The 19408-nt window shown below is 40.1% G+C and overlaps 1 protein-coding gene across 1 annotated transcript in view; it reads left to right on the plus strand.

Annotated features, from left to right (window-relative positions):
- The window catches only part of LOC122807687, a 1034636-nt gene extending 1016239 nt beyond the window's left edge, over positions 1–18397 (plus strand). Inside the window, exon 14 of the mRNA XM_044078639.1 lies at positions 17228–18397. Coding sequence (XP_043934574.1) covers positions 17228–17368 — 141 coding nt within the window. The 3' untranslated portion in view covers positions 17369–18397. The remainder of the gene's footprint in view (positions 1–17227) is intronic.
- Positions 18398–19408: the final 1011 nt, after the last annotated feature.

Genomic DNA, 19408 nt, shown 5'->3' on the forward strand with positions numbered 1-19408 from the left:
CTTTGACGGACATGAATGCATAGTATGGCAGGACTATGTAAAGTGTATGGGACAAGGATATGTCCAGCATGTGGAAGGTGGATGTCCATGAAGTATGTGTTCGAGATCAGGATGAGTACGTGTAGCATGTCCAACATCACTGGGTTGGACATGGATTTATTCAGGGTATGCATCATGCTACATAGTGGAGATGGGGAATGGGAAGGCTGGTGTAGGCCATCTGCACATGGCCAATACCCCTTAAAGGAAATATGTGATCTGATATGTGTCACTTGAGTGTTGTGTATGGCTGGACAATGATCTCTAAATTCATGGATGTCACCCTGTCATTATTAGGGTTGCCACATATGACTACCTGACAGGTGTGGTGACGTAGCTATCACAAGAAAAAGAACTGCCCAGCTTCATCCCTTACACAAGTGTCCATTATGTTAACCGCTGCCTAGGTGGTAGTTCATGGGTATAGGGTTATTAACATAGGGATGACAATGCAATATGTAGCTGTCAGATTGTGGCCATATGTCACACACACCTCGCCCACAAAGCCCCTTCTGTATGTTGTCCACAACACTCCTGAGTCAGCTATTGCTTCTAGGTCATAGTCATTCACATACTTCAATAGGCAGATGCCTTCTGTTTGTCTGTGAGGTATGGACTACAATGAGGGGGAATAAAATTCATTAACCCTGACATACTGTAGCTGCCACTGATGTGATGAGCATGTATTATTCAGACACTTTCTGTAGTGTTGGTTCTGCCAGCAGTCCCGTTGCAAAACACTCCTGTGACATAGGAATGTACATCTAGTATACTGAGTGTAGGTGGTACACAGTATGGGTGATGATGTCCTATGACCTGGCAAGGTTATGATATGCAGTGTGACATCAACCTTACTGTCCTCTGCATCTGTACTGCTGACATAAATTATTTGATCAAGGTTCATGGCCTTCCAGACCAAACTCAGCAGGGTAGTAGTGCAGTACTTCCCATTATCAGTGGTGTCTCCCCCTTTGTGGGTTGTGATACCTGTGTGTGTGCACCATTCAGTGTGTACACAACCTGACATGGAGCTATGCTTTACATGATGTGTACATGGAGAGCATGATACAACCTGTGATGTGGACAGGTCCCATGCAGCCTGAGTGTAGCTTGTATCTGCATAGTTGTGGGTACAGGGGCCCTGTGGTGTAGATGGATATATACTTGTGTACCTGTTGTGGGGGGGTGTTTATGTTATCCAAGACCCTATCTGGATTGCTTATTCATGCTCAGCACTTGTTCAGGACTTACAAGCACTACGTAAGCTAATAATTACTATAGCACTCAGTCTTCCTCATTACCTAGAGGTAAACAGGTTTTGTACATACTTTTCTCACTTGCTTAGAGTAAAATAGCTCTTGTACTCACTTTCCTCACTTATCTAGGTGAAAGTAGTTCTATATTCAGGCATGTCCAAGAGTCAACTGCCAGTGTTCTCACCTGTCTATCTGATGAATCTGGACATCTTGAGGCAATTTACACATTTCCTCATGTATACAGACAAGCCTCTCCGCCTACCACCCAACACTACAACCTGAGAGAGATGCATTCATCTAGCCAAACTGGAGGTAAAGCTCTCTCCAACCAAGCCTGTCCCTGACATTCATGTGGAGAAGGGAAACATTTGCACCTCACCACACTCATCACATAGTCTCATTGAATCTACCCCACTATTAACTGGGAAAAGTACTCGTGTACCAACACATTAGCTCAACGCTTTCTGGAATTCATAAACACCAAAGCCCTGAATCAAAATATCCACACACTCACCAGGGGCAACAATATCCTAGACCTAGACATTACCAGCATGAGTGACCTGTGCTCCACACGTGAAGTCAACTCCTCGTTGGTCCGATCCGACCATGAGATGAACACCGTTGATATCCACATCCTTCCCCCACCCCCCCATTAAGGGAACCACAGTATAATATGTCTACAAAGCCAACTACATGCTTCTTAAGACAGACATGGTGAACATCATGACACCCATGCAGATGGACAATACTGTTTCAACTGCTGAATCCAACACAAATGCACTCTATAAGCACTTACACGAGTGCATGGCTTGTGCTATCCCAAACAGAACCAAGGCGCTATACTCCTAATTAAGGAAACCAATCTGGTGGTCCCCTGCCATAAACAAACTGTACTACAGGAGGAAGACACTTTTGCAAACGAGAGTACAATCCCATGCGTGGAGGAGCTCCCTAGTCAGCCTCAGTAAGAAGGTGAGTTCCCTTCTAAGATCCTCCAAAGCTAGCTGCGAAAACTAAACCGCCACTAATTCCAACAACCACAAAGCATTCTATAGCTATGTCACATATCTCGATGTCAACAACCAGATCTGCTCTGAGTTGCAGCACAAAGGCATGAACATTACAGGACCAACTGATATTGGCAACATCCTGGCAGATAGGTTCAGTGCTACCTTCCCCCCTCCCTCTCAAAGCTGCACACTCTAAAGTCAATATAACAGCATCCATGGGACCGGACAACATCCCAGGCTGCGTTTTACACACCTACACACCATGTTCAATAATAGCCTCACATCGGGCATAGTGCCCCCTGAATGGCGCACAGCAACAGTTATCCCACTCCACAAAGGTGGCACCACAACGGACCACGAGACCTATTTCCCTATAGGCCTGACTAGCCTGGTCTGCAAGGCTATGGTGCACATCATGGATCTCAGTCACAGAGACATTGGGTACCTCCAAACCTTTGACCCCTCCCAGTTTGGCATTGTTAAGGGCAGACCATGCCTCCTAAACCTGGTGGACATCTTAGAGACAGTTACCAAGGCATTAGATGAGGGTAAGGAGGTCTACACAGCCTACCTAGATCTCTCATAGGCTTTCAACACCATTACTCCTTCTGGTATTATCAACATACCCATCCGCCTGAACATTAACCCCTACGTCATGTGATGGTTTGCAAAGTGGCTCACGGACAGAACCCACACAGTGGGAGTTGCATACCCTAGGTCCAACTGTATACTGGTTACAAGTGGCGTTCCCCAGGGCTCAGTCCTAGGACTCCTCATGTTCGGTATATGCATCTCTGACATACAGACAAGCACAGGAGGGCTTTGGCTGAAAAGGTTTGCAGACGACTGCAAACTAGGGGACATCATTCTTTCCCCAGCTGTTACAGACACCATCAAACACAGATCCCCTGAATCTGGATAAAGTAACCAACGATAAAAGTATAATATTCCAAAAAAGCCAACAACTCATTGGAATACACACGGCAAAACAACACTTTAATACAAAATAGTAAAAATATAAAACATGTGAGCGCTTTCACAGAGTCCTCTCTGCTTCCTCAGAGGATGTCTGAGGAAGTAGAGAGGACTCTGTGAAAGCACTCACATATTTTATATTTTTACTATTTTGTGTTAAAGTGTTGTTTTGCAGTGTGTATTCCAACGAGTTGTTACAGACACCGTCTGGAAGGGTCACACTGAGACGGATACCTGGTGTCAGTATCATGGCGTCAAGCTGAATGCCTAAAAGTGCATAGTCATCCCCTTTGGATATAACTAATTACCCGCTGACTACCACATAGGTGCAAGTCCCCTACATACAGAAAAGGTAATAAGGGATCCAGGAACCCCAGTAGATAGCAATCTCTCCTTCGATACCCATAATGACAAGGTCAAAAGAAAATAGACCAATTCCACCAAGGCACGACTCCACTGGTATTTTCCACACGAACAAGCTTTATTGAAACACACTTTCTTCAGAATAAAACCATAAACGCTGTTATCATAACAGATGTGTTTTCATCCTCTGACTTCCTCAGATGAAACAGAAATGCATACCTTTTACAATTCTTCCCCTAAAATACCCTCCACTTAATTAATACTGCTATCCAATTGGTGTATATTCTTAATGTGGTCGCATGTACTTCATAGATGTTCAGCCCTATAAAACTTTTTTTTAAATTCCTTTAAACCAGTCCTTTAAAACAGTTCTAAACACATACATACATATATAAATATCAAAATATCCACAATACCTTCTCTAAACTCTAATAAATATAAATAAATATATGTAACATCAAAAGTGTATGTGCAATAACTTATTCTGGTTCAAAAAGAGAAAAAAGAAAATGTATGTCTTTTACTATATTACTGTTTGAACCATACCCGCGGTGGTGGTGCTGCGGTAGCGTTGTCGCCTCACAGTAAGACGCTGTCCGGTTCGATTCTCAGCTAGAGCGTCTTCTGCGTGGAGACATGCGTGAATGGGTGTACCTTCATTGAAGGTTGTGCGTCAGGCCTGGAAAGCCAGTACGTAAAAATCAACTGCCAATCATTAGCGGACCGGAGTTCCGCTGTGGTGACCCCTAACCGGGAAAAGCCGAAAGACGAAAACATCTAAAAAACACCTGTATAGGATTTTAATTCTTTCTATGGACACAAGATGGTGCTATTGTTTGGAAGAAAAGTTTGTTTTATAAGGTTTTTAACATGTATAAAACTAAACTGTATTTGTATTTATGTTTATTTATATTTATATATTTATATCTATTAGAGTTTAGAGAAGGTATTGTGGATATTTTGATATTTATATATTTATATATGTATGTATGTATGTGTTTAGGACTGTTTTTAAGGACTGGTTTAAAGGAATTTTTAAAAAAAAGTTTTATAGGGCTGAACATCTATTAAGTACATCTGACCACATTAAGAATATACACCAATTGGATAGCAGTATTAAGTGGAGAGTATTTTAGGGGAAGAATTGTAAAAGGTATGCATTTCTGTTTTATCTGAGGAAGTCATTAGAGGATGAAAACGAATCTGTGGTGATAACAGCGTTTATGGTTTTATTCTGAAGAAAGTGTGTTTCAATAAAGCTTGTTCGTGTGGAAAATACCAGTGGAGTAGTGCATTGGTGGAATTGCTCTATTTTCTTTTGGTTTTGGCTGCTTTTATTGAGCAATTTACTTTCCTATTCGTTTTGGCTGTTGGAGTCATAATAACAAGGTGGTTAGAATATCCTTCTACATGGCCCCCCAATCTCTAATGTGTTCGCATCCAGATCAAAGGAGGCCATTGTGACTCTCTACTCATGACTTATTAGACCCATTAAAAGATACAACACCCCATTTGGGATATACCTTACAAGACAACTACAAAAGCTTGGAAGACCACAGCAGTACCACACCAAGAGGATTACTGACCTCAAACAGATGACCTATGCAGCCCAACCTAAGAAACTCCAGCTGTACTCCATTGCATACCGCATACTCACAGGTGATCTCTGCTTGACATACAAGGCCCATGTCCAACCCTGTATTGCTGGGTATGCTCCACGTAAACAGAGGCCCCTGAGAGCCACATGCTCTAGGGATATACACCTAACCACAATGATGACTAGGACGTGCTGGACAGATAGATTCCTGACCCGGACACTCCTCATGCTTTAGAACATGATTCCAATGTACATCAAGTAGGGACCCTCACTAGCACTCTTCAAGGGAAACCTTGATGTGTGGATGGGAGACGGACATGTACCCAGGGGATCACTGCAGTGGCTCTGTTGGACAGAGGCACAGGGAACTAATGGCTCTGCCGTTCAGAGGCACAAGGAACCAACCTATGGGGGTGGCGAAAGCCAACACACTCTAGCTAGGCTTATAAATACCCTTGGTAAGACAGCCTAGTACCTACCTTTGCACATATTACATGTCTTATGCGCATGGATAGTTAACTAGCTCTTCCATTTTACTTTGCTATCATGCTGATAAACTGTCGGGTGACTAAAAGACATATGTATCCTGTTATTGTGTATTGTAAATGCCAATAGACATAACTAATGTTTGCCTAACATAACAGTAATGCTATGTAGCTTGTAATACATATCTGCCTACAATACTGTACATTACACAGCTATTGTCACAATATCCCACAATGCAAGTGATAATTGCACAGTGGCCCAACCTTCGACATGTTATTCTCAGTAATACACCCATACATATGGCTACCATCACAATATATCAACATATACTATCCTCTGTTATAGCACATACGTGTTTGTCACTGAAAGCGCCTGGTGAGGAGTATTTCTGTTCAAAGCCCTTATATAGCATCCCTTGTGGTGTATGTGGTGTTTGCCTTGTGACCTACAGCAGTACACACAAATACTACAAGTGTTACTATGCTCAACAATACATCACTACAAGATAAATGTTTCCACTATATGGATTGCGTGCACTTTAAATACTACAGAAAGGTACTAAATACACAGACATAATGACTGCTCTACGTACCTTATTAGTAACCCGAGGTGTCGTTAACTGTTGATTCAATCCTTTTCAGTTTGTGTTTAATGTTCTTTGTAATGTTCCACTGGTATATACGGATGGTTTGAATGTGTGATAACCCATCCTTTTCTAGTTACATATCGGTAACATGTGTTATCCTGTCCACCAATTGGTGTTCCAAAGTAGTTAATTAGATGCACATCAGCTGTGCAGCTACTCCATTAGCCGATACCATGGCAACAATGGTGTATAACAGAGTACTCCTTTTGGGCGTTGTCCGTTTGTCTTACTTTTGAGGAAGACGGCCTGGATGTGTTGTTTGTGATATATTTCAACAGCTATATGGAGACACACAGAGATATATTAGCTTCATGACTCCTGTGGATTGTGTGTAATGGCTAGACGATTTTGTTCTACATGCGAGTACAGCTGTTATATTTCAGAACATTGCTACTTATGCAGGGTTTGTTAGGATGTTTGGGCAACTCAAGGCTGTATGGCTATACATGAACTGTTATGTGGTTTACAGTGTGCTCACCAGACATCCTTGATTTGGTGTACAAGTGTAGCATACTGTGCTGTTACTCAGTAATTGCTAACACATCCCGATGTACACACAACCCTCTGAAACGGCATTAGTGCAAACAAACCCTGTAACATCAGCAGCTGTTCCATTGTATAACAGCAGCTATTTCACATAGGGCCATGTTAGTGTGTCTCTGACAAGTTATGTTAAGGCTTCTGCAGATGTCATACAGTGAGTGAATGATTTGTGATGTTATTACAGTATGTATTGTAATTTGTTTGGGTGTGGGGGTGATGTTGGTGGGTGTGCATAGCAGATGCACGTGTGTTGGAACTGCTTTTATACATAATCGATATGTGCATGAGGGTTCCTTCCCTATTTGAACACCTATCCTTTTGTGGACTAATACAATGGTATTGCAGGCTGATTCATTAAGGCACTGTTATGTGCTTCCTGTATAGCATGCAGGTGATGTTAGTCCTTGAATCCCTTTGGTAATACATCTGAATGCAATAAAGTGTTGCTACATGAAAGCTGTGTATTTCTGTCATAGGTATTTGCAGTCATCGTAGTTGTGTTGGTGACTGGCCCTCTTTGGCTAGGGTTGCCACCTTTTCATATGGCCATAGTGGGACATTTTCGGGACACACATCAGAATTTACAGGCCGACATAAACCCACGGTCAGTACAAGGGATAGAACTTTCCTTTCTTGCCTAAATATAAGCTTATTCTTGTAGCAGTTTAGTTGCTTATCCTGTTTCTTGTAACATGTAGGTATTTTAGATAGAGAAATAACTATGGTATGCAACTATTACAGTACATATGGGACATAATTATGTCCTACAATCCCAGGACATTTGCCACGTTTAATATATTTGGTCAGGACACAACTGCCCAAAGAGGGACTGTCCCTCACAAAGTGGGACAGGTGGTAACACTATCATTGGCTCTTGTCCATAGCACATATTTGTAATAGTGTATAGGCATATACTCTCCATATCCTTTGTTCATAAAGGTTGGTAATGGCGGAATGTGTGATTGCTATGATCCATGTTATACATATATATGAACACTTCAACCACTGTATACAGGATACCTACAGAATCCCGGAACCACAGAGTTCCGATGCACACAGACTCCCATACCCCACATTACCAACAGCGACAGTAACTCGCAAAAGTAACACGAACATGGAACACACACATGCGCACAGAGACACACTGCTACCCACCACATCCAAACAAACCATCCTACACTACGTATGAGCAGGTGGCCAAGCCCCCCTACACCCCCATGTAGGTGTCTGCACCCCCCACACCCCTCCTACTTTAATATTCTACCTCCTAGATTGTGCAAACAGATGCACAAAGCTAACCCACACTCACACATTACAGTCCCCCAAGAACACACACCACACCCAGAACACACACTTACACACACTACAGCCCTAAGAAATACACTAACACACAGTAACCTACCTGAACCGCAACACCAGAAGCACTGACTAACTGTCCCTTAACATCGTGATTTTACACCTCGTGCATCTGGTGTTTCGGTACTGTGTTCTTTCGGACATTAAGCCTCGGGATTATGCGCGTTGGTATGTAAAGCAGTCGGTATGTGGTAGGTATCCCATTTATATGTACCTCCATGGTTATGTAGATGTTGTTAACCTATCTATATATCTACATATGTATGTATATCCTCGTATATCAACATCTCTCTCTCTCTCTCTCTATATATATATATATATATATATTGTCCTATTTCAACACATTCCTACCTTTTGTGTTTTAATTTGTCAGTATACACAACTGCCATTGGTACATCTTGGGTAGCTTAGTGGTATGTTATTGTGATGATTGTGTACATGGTTGCATGTTCTAATCCTGGCAGTTATATCTTACCTCTCAGAGCAGGCACTGGTAGTACAAGGGTGATTAACGCACATTTCAGCGGTTGTGTGTTCCACATGTTTAGTATTCTGTGGAGAACTACCTATATATGCAAACTGTGTTTAAGATATACTATGTAACATGTAAACATCTGTGAAGATTCCTGTCAGGGATATTCCCCATTATTTGGAAATACATCCCTGATTACATTATAGAAAACCCCTCACTAACACTCCAGGGAATCCTTGCAGAGTGGGTGGGGAATAGTGGATGCACCCCAGGGATCCTGCAATTGGCTCTGCTCCACAGAGGGACATTTAGTTAATCGATGGTGTGGCGACAGCAGACACTTTTTGCCTATGCTTATGAGTGGCCTCGGCAGTTGGGCATATACCTACCTATGTATCTATGAACCTCTACATACAATATGGACACATTCTGATAGCTTAATTTACTGTTCAGGTATTGACTTACCTTGTGCCAATGGCGGTTGTGTGTACAATAGTTGAGGGCTACCTATGTAGGATGCGCACAGTAGACTGCCTATACATGACAATTTACAGGTAGTCTTGTGTGCGTGCCATCCATGTTTACTGTGTGTGTAGGTGGAGAAGGGTGTCAGTCCATAGGTGCCTACACTGTCAGTGTGTGTGCTATACGTTTCCTCTTTGCCAAGACGTGGCCATACTGGGCATGCCTCCATCTGCCTAATGGGGCTAGCACAGGGTGTTCGTGGTCTGAGTCCCTCTGTGCCTGTAGGTCCCCTGGCAATGGTGGTGGGCTGTGAGGGCCTTCACCATTCTGTCCCTACTGCAACTGTTTCCGCAGGATCATATTGTGTAACATGGCACATACTATGAAGATGTGGGCACACGTACCTGGAGAGTACTGCAAGGCTCCACCAGATATGTCCAAGCAACGGAACCATGATTTCAGCATCCTGCGTGTGCCTCCTTATGGTGTTCTTGCGTGGCTGTGTGTGCATTTCTGATGGGAGTCATCATCCACGATTCCAGTGCATAGCCAGCATCCCCCACCAGGTGGCCATATGGGATGTCCCCCCTGGCAAATACCTGATACAGCTGTGAGGCATGCCAGATGTGGGAGTCATGATAGCTTCCAGGGCTGCCAGCACACACATCCATGATAATGCCCTGGGCATTGCACACAACCTGGCAGTTGATGGAGGGGAATCCCTTGCAGTTTATGTAGTGCCTACCCTGCTCACCTGGTGGTGACTTGATGTGTATGTGCGTGCAGTCTACTGCACCCAGTACCTCCGGGTAGTCTACCACATAGTGGAAGAGATGCATATTGCTGGCCAACTCCTCCTGCATTCGGGGGAAGTATATGTGCTCATTGGCATGTGTTAACATGACAACCAGGAACTGGTGGAGTACCCTGGATGCTGATGCCTGTGAGATCCCCATGATATCCCCAGATGGCCTTTGAAAGGTACCTGTGGCTAGTATTCTCAATCTTACACATACCTTTGTGTCCATTGGGATGGGTTTCCCTCTGTTACTTCTGGCTCTGAGGCGGGGCCGGCACAGCTCATCAAGTTGCTGTATGATGTCCCTGTCCACCCTGTAATGCTCTACTATCTCCAGGTCATGTAGACCCTGGTAAGTTACCCTGGGTCTGAACACTCTTCTCCTCCGGTGCCTGAGATGGTTGTCTGCATCATCCTCCAACACATGTTGGTGAATCAAAGCTATGGCAGCCCCTAACATGTACATATTAAAAGTTCCCCATCTGTATACACCAGTGGTGCAGAGTGTCTGGGAATACACAAGTGTGTGTGTGTGTGTGGGGGGGGCTTTCACACCTTATACTATTGTGCAATGGATGATGCTAGTGTAATTGGGTGTGTTTGTGATATTCCAGCTGCAGGGTATCTTAATTATTGGTTTTACAGCAGGTGCTGCTATTGTGGGGCCTTTGATGTTGACTTACGCTTGGCTGCCATGATTCATTTATTGTCCTTTACTTCAATTTTCAATCTGATTCCCCTCCCATTGTCAGGCATGCATCCAGCTGCTGGCTTTCTTGTTTTGTACTTTCACAACCCAGGATTGTGTTGGGAAATGTGTTATGTAGCTGATCTATTGCAAGTTTGCTTTGTTCTGCTGTGACAGTTCTCTTTTCTTTGCTGTACGGCACCTCCCCTTTCCTGTTCTGCAGGTAGCTGCTAGCAGCCTTGTTAGCTGTTGTCTATGGCCCACTGTGAGTTCCTAGGTGTTAATTACTCATTTGTACTCCAGTTACCATGCTGCAGCATTTCCTTATTGTATTCCCATATCCTTCCTGTTTCAGCTGTGGTGCGCGCCGCACACAGCCATTTATTGGGTTTTTGTGCGCGTTTTCATCCAAGTTCACATAAACTTTCGGTTACCTTGTGTGCTCTAAGCTAAGCAAAGCTATGGCTACTTCCACACCCCTATCCTACGGCTTTGCCTAGCAACAGGCAACACGGATTAGCAATGATCCAATGTGCTTACAGCTACGGTGGCGCGCCCCTTTCTTGATGTCATGTTTACCTCCAGGCCACTCCTCGGTGTTGTACCTCTACTCCGTGTGGTACATCCTTACGCCGGTGGGGCGTTTGTGATTCAGACTTGACTCATTTCCATGGCATTGACTGCTAATTCCTAGTTACCACACGGAACACTGTCACACACCCTTAGCAACCCTTGCGCCATGATTGTGGTGTAGCATGCGTGCCATTGACTATTATGGGGATATCATGAATTGTGTTACATTGCAGTTTTATGACATCTAAATATATTTTCCTTGTGATCCCGTTTGCGCACAGATGCACTGCGGTTTTACTTTGCGTTAGTGTGGCCATGACATTAAATGTTATTTTTTTATATGTTGTCCATGTTTTTGTATGTCATTGGCTATATATTTAGCCATTGGCATATATTAACATTATAATATGCAAGTTTGGTCCGCTTTCATGGCTCCGATTTTATGTTTGACAAAATGTAAACCATTTTTTTTTGGTTTACATTTCTACATGCTTACGCTATGCCTGCACCACTTCATGAATCGCTATATAACTTCATTTGCATGCTACACTGCTGCGCATGGGGTAATTAGCATACATGCACCGGGAGCTGTGCAGCTCTGGCGTATGCTGGTAGTGCATGTGGAAACAGCTCATACCCGAATTGCTCGGTGGCCATATTTGGCACTAGATCGTCGACACTACTCCGGCACCTGGCGCAAGCTTCATGAATCCCAGGGACTATCTCATATTCTTCTGTGTTGTTTAACAGTTTTAACATTAAATAAAAGAAAAATGAGCTGCTGGCTGCAGGATATTCCACAAACATTATTTATTTCAAGACAATAAAGTAAGCGCTTTCATCTTACTCTAATAAGTAAAACTTCATCAGACCAAGTAACACAGTGAAACCATACCTATATACACACATAATTAAGAAATCACACGGTTAGTACATTTAAAAAATTAAAGAACAACTACCTAAAATTGTATCAGATTATAAATTCTTCAATTCATTAAAAAGACATATAAGGATAAAGTGGCACATTTAAAAAAGGCACATTTAGAAGAAATGTGTAAAAATGTGTAAACAGCAACCACAAACAGTGCTTCATATCGGCATAAATTATCATGAAAAGAGTATTAAATTAGCCTTTATATAAGCTAGATACCCATGTTGTTGAAAAAACCTTGTTACCACTTCAAATAAGGTTATTTACAGTTATTCACAAGAATACTAATTACCTTTGGAGGCTCTTAAATTTTAGTATACAGGCTAATAAACTCAAATCATTCAAGCCTGGTGGACTAAAGGCATTCAATTTTATTTGCTGCAGAAGTTCACGGATTTCTAACATTAAACTCATAGGACCTCCTCTAAGGTTGTGATCAATCTGGTCTATAATCCAAAAACCAAAACTGTGTTGTGGGTATTCCTGGACATGTTTTGCTAAGGCATTTTCCATCTTCGATTTCCTAATACTATATAGATGTTCATATACACTGTCCTTGAGCTTACAGTCTGTCTTGCCTACGTAAAAACAAGGACAGAGTTTACAAGTAGCCAAGAAAACCACACTTTTAGATAGACAGTTAACCCTTTTGTTGATGGAAAACTTTTTCCCCCTTACAGTAAACATTTTGCCTACTTCCATATGTCTGCAATATACGCAACTTTTGCATTTAAACATGCCCATGGCTCTTGACACAGGCATCCTAACCCTTTCCAACAAGTTCTTAAGGTTAGGTCCTCTTCTGTAAACGATCCTAGGAAATGGTTCAATAATGGGAGCTAGGTCCACATCCGACATTAATAAAAAACAATTTTTATGTACTTTCATTGTATTGTTCTGAGTTCATAATTACAATATTTCCACCCTTATCACTCTTCATAAACCTAAGATTAGATCTCTAAGTTCGTCTAAGGTCTTACGCTCATCAGATGTTAAATTATCAACCCACCTTCTTTTTTTATTTCTTAAATACTCAGACAATTACTGCAAACAAACTTCTTCAAACACCCCTATAGTGTTGTTCAAAACTGGGGTAACAGAAGATGGTTTAATATAAACATCAGTTGTATTCTTAACATGCTTCAATAAATACTGAAGGTTCAAATTACGTGTATATTTTTTTATATCAATAAACATTTTGGTATACTCGGCCCTCTTAGTAGGTACAAAATTTAAACCATACTTTAAAATATGCAGTTCGTTCTCTGTTAGTTTAATACCAGAGAAGTTCAAAATGTCAAAGGTGTCCATTTGATACCTCATTGTTCGTCCGTTGATGAATTGGAGGTGGTCAGGCCGCTGTTCCTCATAGTCCTTGTTCTCGTGGTGTTTGTGTCTTTTTTCATTAAAAAAGACTTAGATCTAGCCCCATTTACCATTTGTTCATGTTGATAGTTTTGTCGTCCTCACTCGTCACTGAAGATGCTTCCTGTCCATCACCGGAAAATGGCTGCCGACTAACTTCGGACGTAAAAAACTTTGTTAGTGGAGTGGCTTTAGATTGGCTATCACTCCTAGTAGAAAATTTAGTCTTACTATAGGTAGTCTGAGGTTAATTAAACCTTCCTTTAGTTAACACTTCCTTGCTTTTTTTATAATTGCATTGTTGAGCAGAATCAAAAGTCTCATAGGCAGTATTGTTCTCATAGGCAGAAACATCACACAACAACTTATGTTTACGAACAGTTATCTCTTTTTCATGTTGTTCCACCTCCTTAAACAACTGTTTGTAAGCAACATCGTGATTAGAATCTGCCAATAAAGTGTTCACTTCACCATCTACTTTTAGAATTTATTCTTTCAACTCCATCATTCTTTTAGAATTATTCTCAATAAGAAGTTTGAGCAACTGTATACCTGCATTATTAAAAAAAGCAATTAGCTTACCAAAAAAGGAATCATTAGCCGTCACACCATTAGGACACTTAAAAATTTCAATCCCTTAGGAACAATTTGCAATTCAATACACCTTTCAAAATAGCGATTTTTCCAAATCAAGGGACCTATATTTCTTTAGAAGTTTGCCTAAAGTCTCACACTTGCCATGAAATTCCTCTGTTTTTGCCCTGGTGACCTTATAACTGGCTCTCACAAACGGATCATATTTGGTCTCCAAAATAGACCGAATGTTGCTATAAAATACATTTTGCCCAGTCCCTTGATTTACCTGATTCTGGTCACCACTGGCAAATTTTTGAATGTCCAGATCAATTACTGTCCTTTGTTCCTCATCCGAACTAATGGAGGTAGATACACATGACCCACCTTGATGCTTGGAAGCCAGCACCTTGAAAGATTTCTAGATATCAGTCATAGTGGCTAACAATATTTGTAGAATTCCAGCATCCCTCGTGGAAGGAGTGGAGTGTATGGATAACTCCATAAGTGGGTCCACTGCTGCCTCGGCCATCAGAAAATACGCCAACCAATAAACTCAGAACCACAAAAGGCATAAAACCAAGCTACCACGAAAAAATAATAAACAAGTTTCCATTGGTCAATGAAGGCAAACAAGTGAGTGAGAGGGAATGTATGTAACCCTTTGTTAAGGGTTTCCTTGGTGGTTAATTTTAATACGAAAGAAAAGAAGAGTAATTTTGGTATTGTTTGTTCCTTGGACATGACAGTGGATAGTATTATACAAAACAACTGGAAAAATTTGGAAGGCAACGTGGAGTTAGTAAAAGCAATAGGTGTTAAACCAAAATTTGTTTATAGAAATAATTCCAGTATTAAGAAACTGTTGGTTTCCCTCTTACGCAATGTTCACAAAAAATGGGGCATGTATAAATGTGGTCAATGCAATTTTTGTAGATATATTGATGAGGGACCTTACATTATGTTGGATCATATCAAACAAACTTTGGAGATTCCTGGATATGTTAATTGTCTGACTAAGGGAGTAGTTTATATTCCTTTTTGCAGTGGGTGTTTGGCATTTTACATAGGCATAACCACATGTACCTTGCAAGATCATATAAGGGAACACATATATAGTATTGAAATAAAAGACTCTAGGGAATGCTCTGTTTAAACACTCCTCTGAATGTGATAAATATAAAAATATATTTTTTCTACTTTAGAAGTAGGTAATGTTGATTTGAGTGTTGGAGATTTAAAAATTATTTAGAACAGAAACAGTATGGCAAGTTAAACTCAGTGCTGACAAAAGACCCGGGTTAAATGAGACACTAAATATTACATTTTTTAAAATATAGGAAATTGAGTCTTAACAAGCGTGTTTATTTAAATTCATGTTAGTTTGCTGTTTGTAAAGTTTTTATTTGTCTTTTGTTTTTTTTATTGATATGGTATTTCTTTAAATGTTTTATTACTTAATTGGTTGATTGAGTTCAGGCTATTAATGTTTGTATTTAAGGGATGAACACTATGTTTTTTGTGTATTCTGATGAAGTCTTTTAGACGAAAGCTTTCAATAAAGTGTTGTATGCTAATATTGTGTTTCGCCTTCTTGACCACCAAAGTACTTGTTTGCCTTCATTGACCAACGGAAACTGGGCTTTGTTTGTTTACAATAAAAGTTAAAACAGTAATAATATCAAGACATAGCAAACATTTTATAGACAAAAAATTGTACAATCAAAAAATAAAAGTGACAACATTTATGATAAAAGGGAAAGGTAATTATTTGACAAGACAGTATAAAATATCTTGATTAGTAAGCATACAAATAAATTATGGAAAATAGATTATGACTTTTAAGTAGTAGGGATGAAAGAGTGATATAAGAAAATTCAAAATTAGTAGTAAGGGAAATTTGGGGATAGAAGTGGGGTAGCAAAATGAAGGGGAGATTAGTGTAAAAAGGCAGCTTTAGGATGTACTGAGGAATGTTTATAGTGTAGGAATTGTGGAAGTTGAATGAGCAGTACTGCAGCTAGATATGGGCAAGAAATTGTAGCTAGGTGTTAAAGATCAGGACAGTGTGAGAAGAAAGTGTAATGTAGGAAGACCAGAGATATATTGGAGGGTGGAAAGTACTGCTAGTGGCTAAAGTAGGCTGAAATGGTACAATATAGATAAAGGACTCTACTGTTGATGCTATTGAATTGACTCTACTGTTGATGCTATTGAATTGGGAAAGAGATCAATATAGATGGAATTATTTTGAAATGTTCTGTCAATGTAGGGCACAAGAATCCCAGTGCATGTAATGAAACAGGCAGATTTTATTTGCACTTGACTCAGAATCACCAACGCAGATTATTTTGGGGACAAGAACATTTCACATGTGTAGACTTGTTATGGAAATTAGTTACATTGTTATGGAAATTACTTACGTTGATTTACAGATGTAGCTACTCTGTTCAGAATATTTAAATAAATATTTGTGTGCTTAAGTGCCATACCCTTTTTGCGAAATGTGCCTCATCTTTTATTTATATATATATATATATATATATATATATATATATATATAAATATATATATACATATACACACACACACACACACACACACAAAAGCCAAGCTAAATAGAATTTCAAAAGTCATATTATGTTACTTTAAATGAATAACACAAAGAAGCTAGCAGTCTTTGCTTTGGAATGTGATCAGAAAAAAAAAAAAACATCTGTTCTTTTTATTTCTGTTAGCTGATAAAATGCCTATTCAAATATTTCAGGTTATTTCTGTTAGCTGACACACTATCCATTCAAACACATTATTTCTTCCCTTTTCATTTTTGCATAGCAAAGTAAGTGACTGGTAGGTAACTTTATATCTTGTCTGGTTTCACTATATTCTTAACAGATTCACAATGAATATGTTATCAGATAAATATGCATGTGTTGTTGCTTTCAGTTTTTACTGCAAAACATATTTTCTCAGTTTCTTTTATTATAACTGTTGTGTGTGAAATTGTGTTAGTTTTACTGACCCAGTATTTTTGTAGTTGCAGCAAAACACCACTTACAGTACAAACATTTTTATTGTCAATTTTAACAGGTATTTCCTTATCCTAATGAAAAGGAACTGAGCAATAGATTGCAGCAAGAGTTAGAATGGCAGATATTCCGAAAACGGACTATGGACCAAACTATGCAGACGATAAAGGTGAAACAAACTATTGCACCAGACTTCAAATAGCAAACTACCACAATCATGCTGCAATAATTAGGTTCACTTTATACATCCTAAAGAAGGATGATGATTGCTATGTAATAATAAAAGAAGTTATTGAACAAAACAAAGTATGAGAACTTAAAACCTCATATTATTACAGTGCAAGAGCTGCATAGATAAGTGAAACTTAATGTCAGGAATTATGTGTGATATGTACTAACCAAGACTGACGATACCTGTATGGTTATCAGGTGTCTAACCAACAGGCTGACTGTAGTCTGTCCAAACATGTACAGTGAGTTGTGCAGGGGTATCTCAAAAGTGCCTACTATTTAATAAAGCCTCTTTAAAGTTCCCACCAGTTCTCTCCTCATGCCCAACTGTAATTACATCTGAAGCACACAAATATACAGCTAACTTGTTCATTCCAGTATGGTTGACCCCAGCTTTCTGATGAGCATGCTTTTGTAAAATGTTATCATTCCCATGTGAGAATAGTGTAGCTGATCTGTTTTGTTGACTGCATGCACCTTGTATGGATGAATGGACAAAGTAGACAGTAGTGGAGATCCAGTTCTTACCACTGGAGCGAGCCTGCTGTGTATGTGTCTGACTTATGTAGAGTTTAGCTCTGTTTCTTCAAAAGATGTGCTTCATAATGCTACAAAAATAGAACACTGTAGATGAGCTAAACACCGACAATGCTATGGAGCTGTTTGACATTCCAGATGTAGCTACTTAAAATAACTGTAATTTGTAATAACATCTCCTCTATTGACCGCTGTCCTCGGACAGATGTGATTATGTTCTTAACCCAATGGAAATAGTGCAATAACACCTCTGCAAAAGCATGGCATATGTTACCTTGTAAAAATACCTTGTGAAATAAGACCATTGCCTATGCCTAAACAAGTCAGGGAAAAGGGAGTAATTCATTGCACTCTGTACTGACTTGGAGTGGCACAAAATAAGGCAATCGCAACACTGGGAAATATCTATTTAAAACCTTGAAGTGAACTACTGGTTTTACTACAGGTGAACAAAATGCATAACTGGTACCTAAATGCTCAAATATCAGTTTCTGGCAGTCCACCCTGGTTAAAATTGAGCTGGAGTGGGCATCTATTGAAAAGGGTTTTTTGACTAAACCCAGCCAAACAAACCCAGTAAACAAAAGCAAAATACATAAATAAACACATTTATTTATACATGTATTAAAAGTTAGATGAGCTGGTCTATTGAGCCTTTTCAGCCATAACCCATGTTGAAATGTACATTAAAATGTAATGTCAGCCTTACAATAAATCACACAGTAATACAATAAGCAAGATCATAATTATGGATAACAATAGAACATAATCAGATAAATCAGAAAGAATATCTCACACATATCTCTAAATCCAGGTTTCCCATTCTCCACTCCTGCTCCAAAGCAGTCAGACACCACATGAGCCTTGAACTTTGCTTGGAGAGCATTTTCAGGAGGGATAAAAGTGCAAAATGTTTGGGATACCAAGGACAGATGCAGGCACATAAATATGAAGGAGATGCTTTCTCAGCTCAAGGCACTCAGCTCTCTGAATTATCTCTTGTCCACTGGCATACCTCTCAACTGTCCAGATTTTTACAGAATGTCCAGATTTTTGCCTCATATTTTTGGTGTATTCCTTATAAAATTTTGATTTTCTGGCAAATTGTTGGCAGTTCATTAAGGATTGAAGTCAGAAAATAATGACAGACATTTGAGTTTCAGTGTTCACACTCCAGCAAATTCATTGATCTGTTATTCTATTAACTTTCTAAGTTTGTAAGAGCAATATTTAAAAATCATCCCTATTTTGGACCGTTGTCCCCCCCACTAGATATGGCTTTGTCCAGATTTCTTGCTCTTACAGGTTGAGAAGTATGTCCCTAGGACATCTTCATGTTGCTACACACAATACCACGATCATGTGCTGCATCAACAAACAAGGAGACAGAGTCCTACCTCATTTGCAGATTTGCCATGTTAGCTTGGGATACATCTTCACAGTACAATCTCACTCCACAGGCATCCTACTTCCT

This window comes from Protopterus annectens, chromosome 7.part1, assembly GCF_019279795.1.
Source record: "Protopterus annectens isolate FY-2018-M chromosome 7.part1, PAN1.0, whole genome shotgun sequence".
Taxonomy (NCBI): domain Eukaryota; kingdom Metazoa; phylum Chordata; order Ceratodontiformes; family Protopteridae; genus Protopterus; species Protopterus annectens.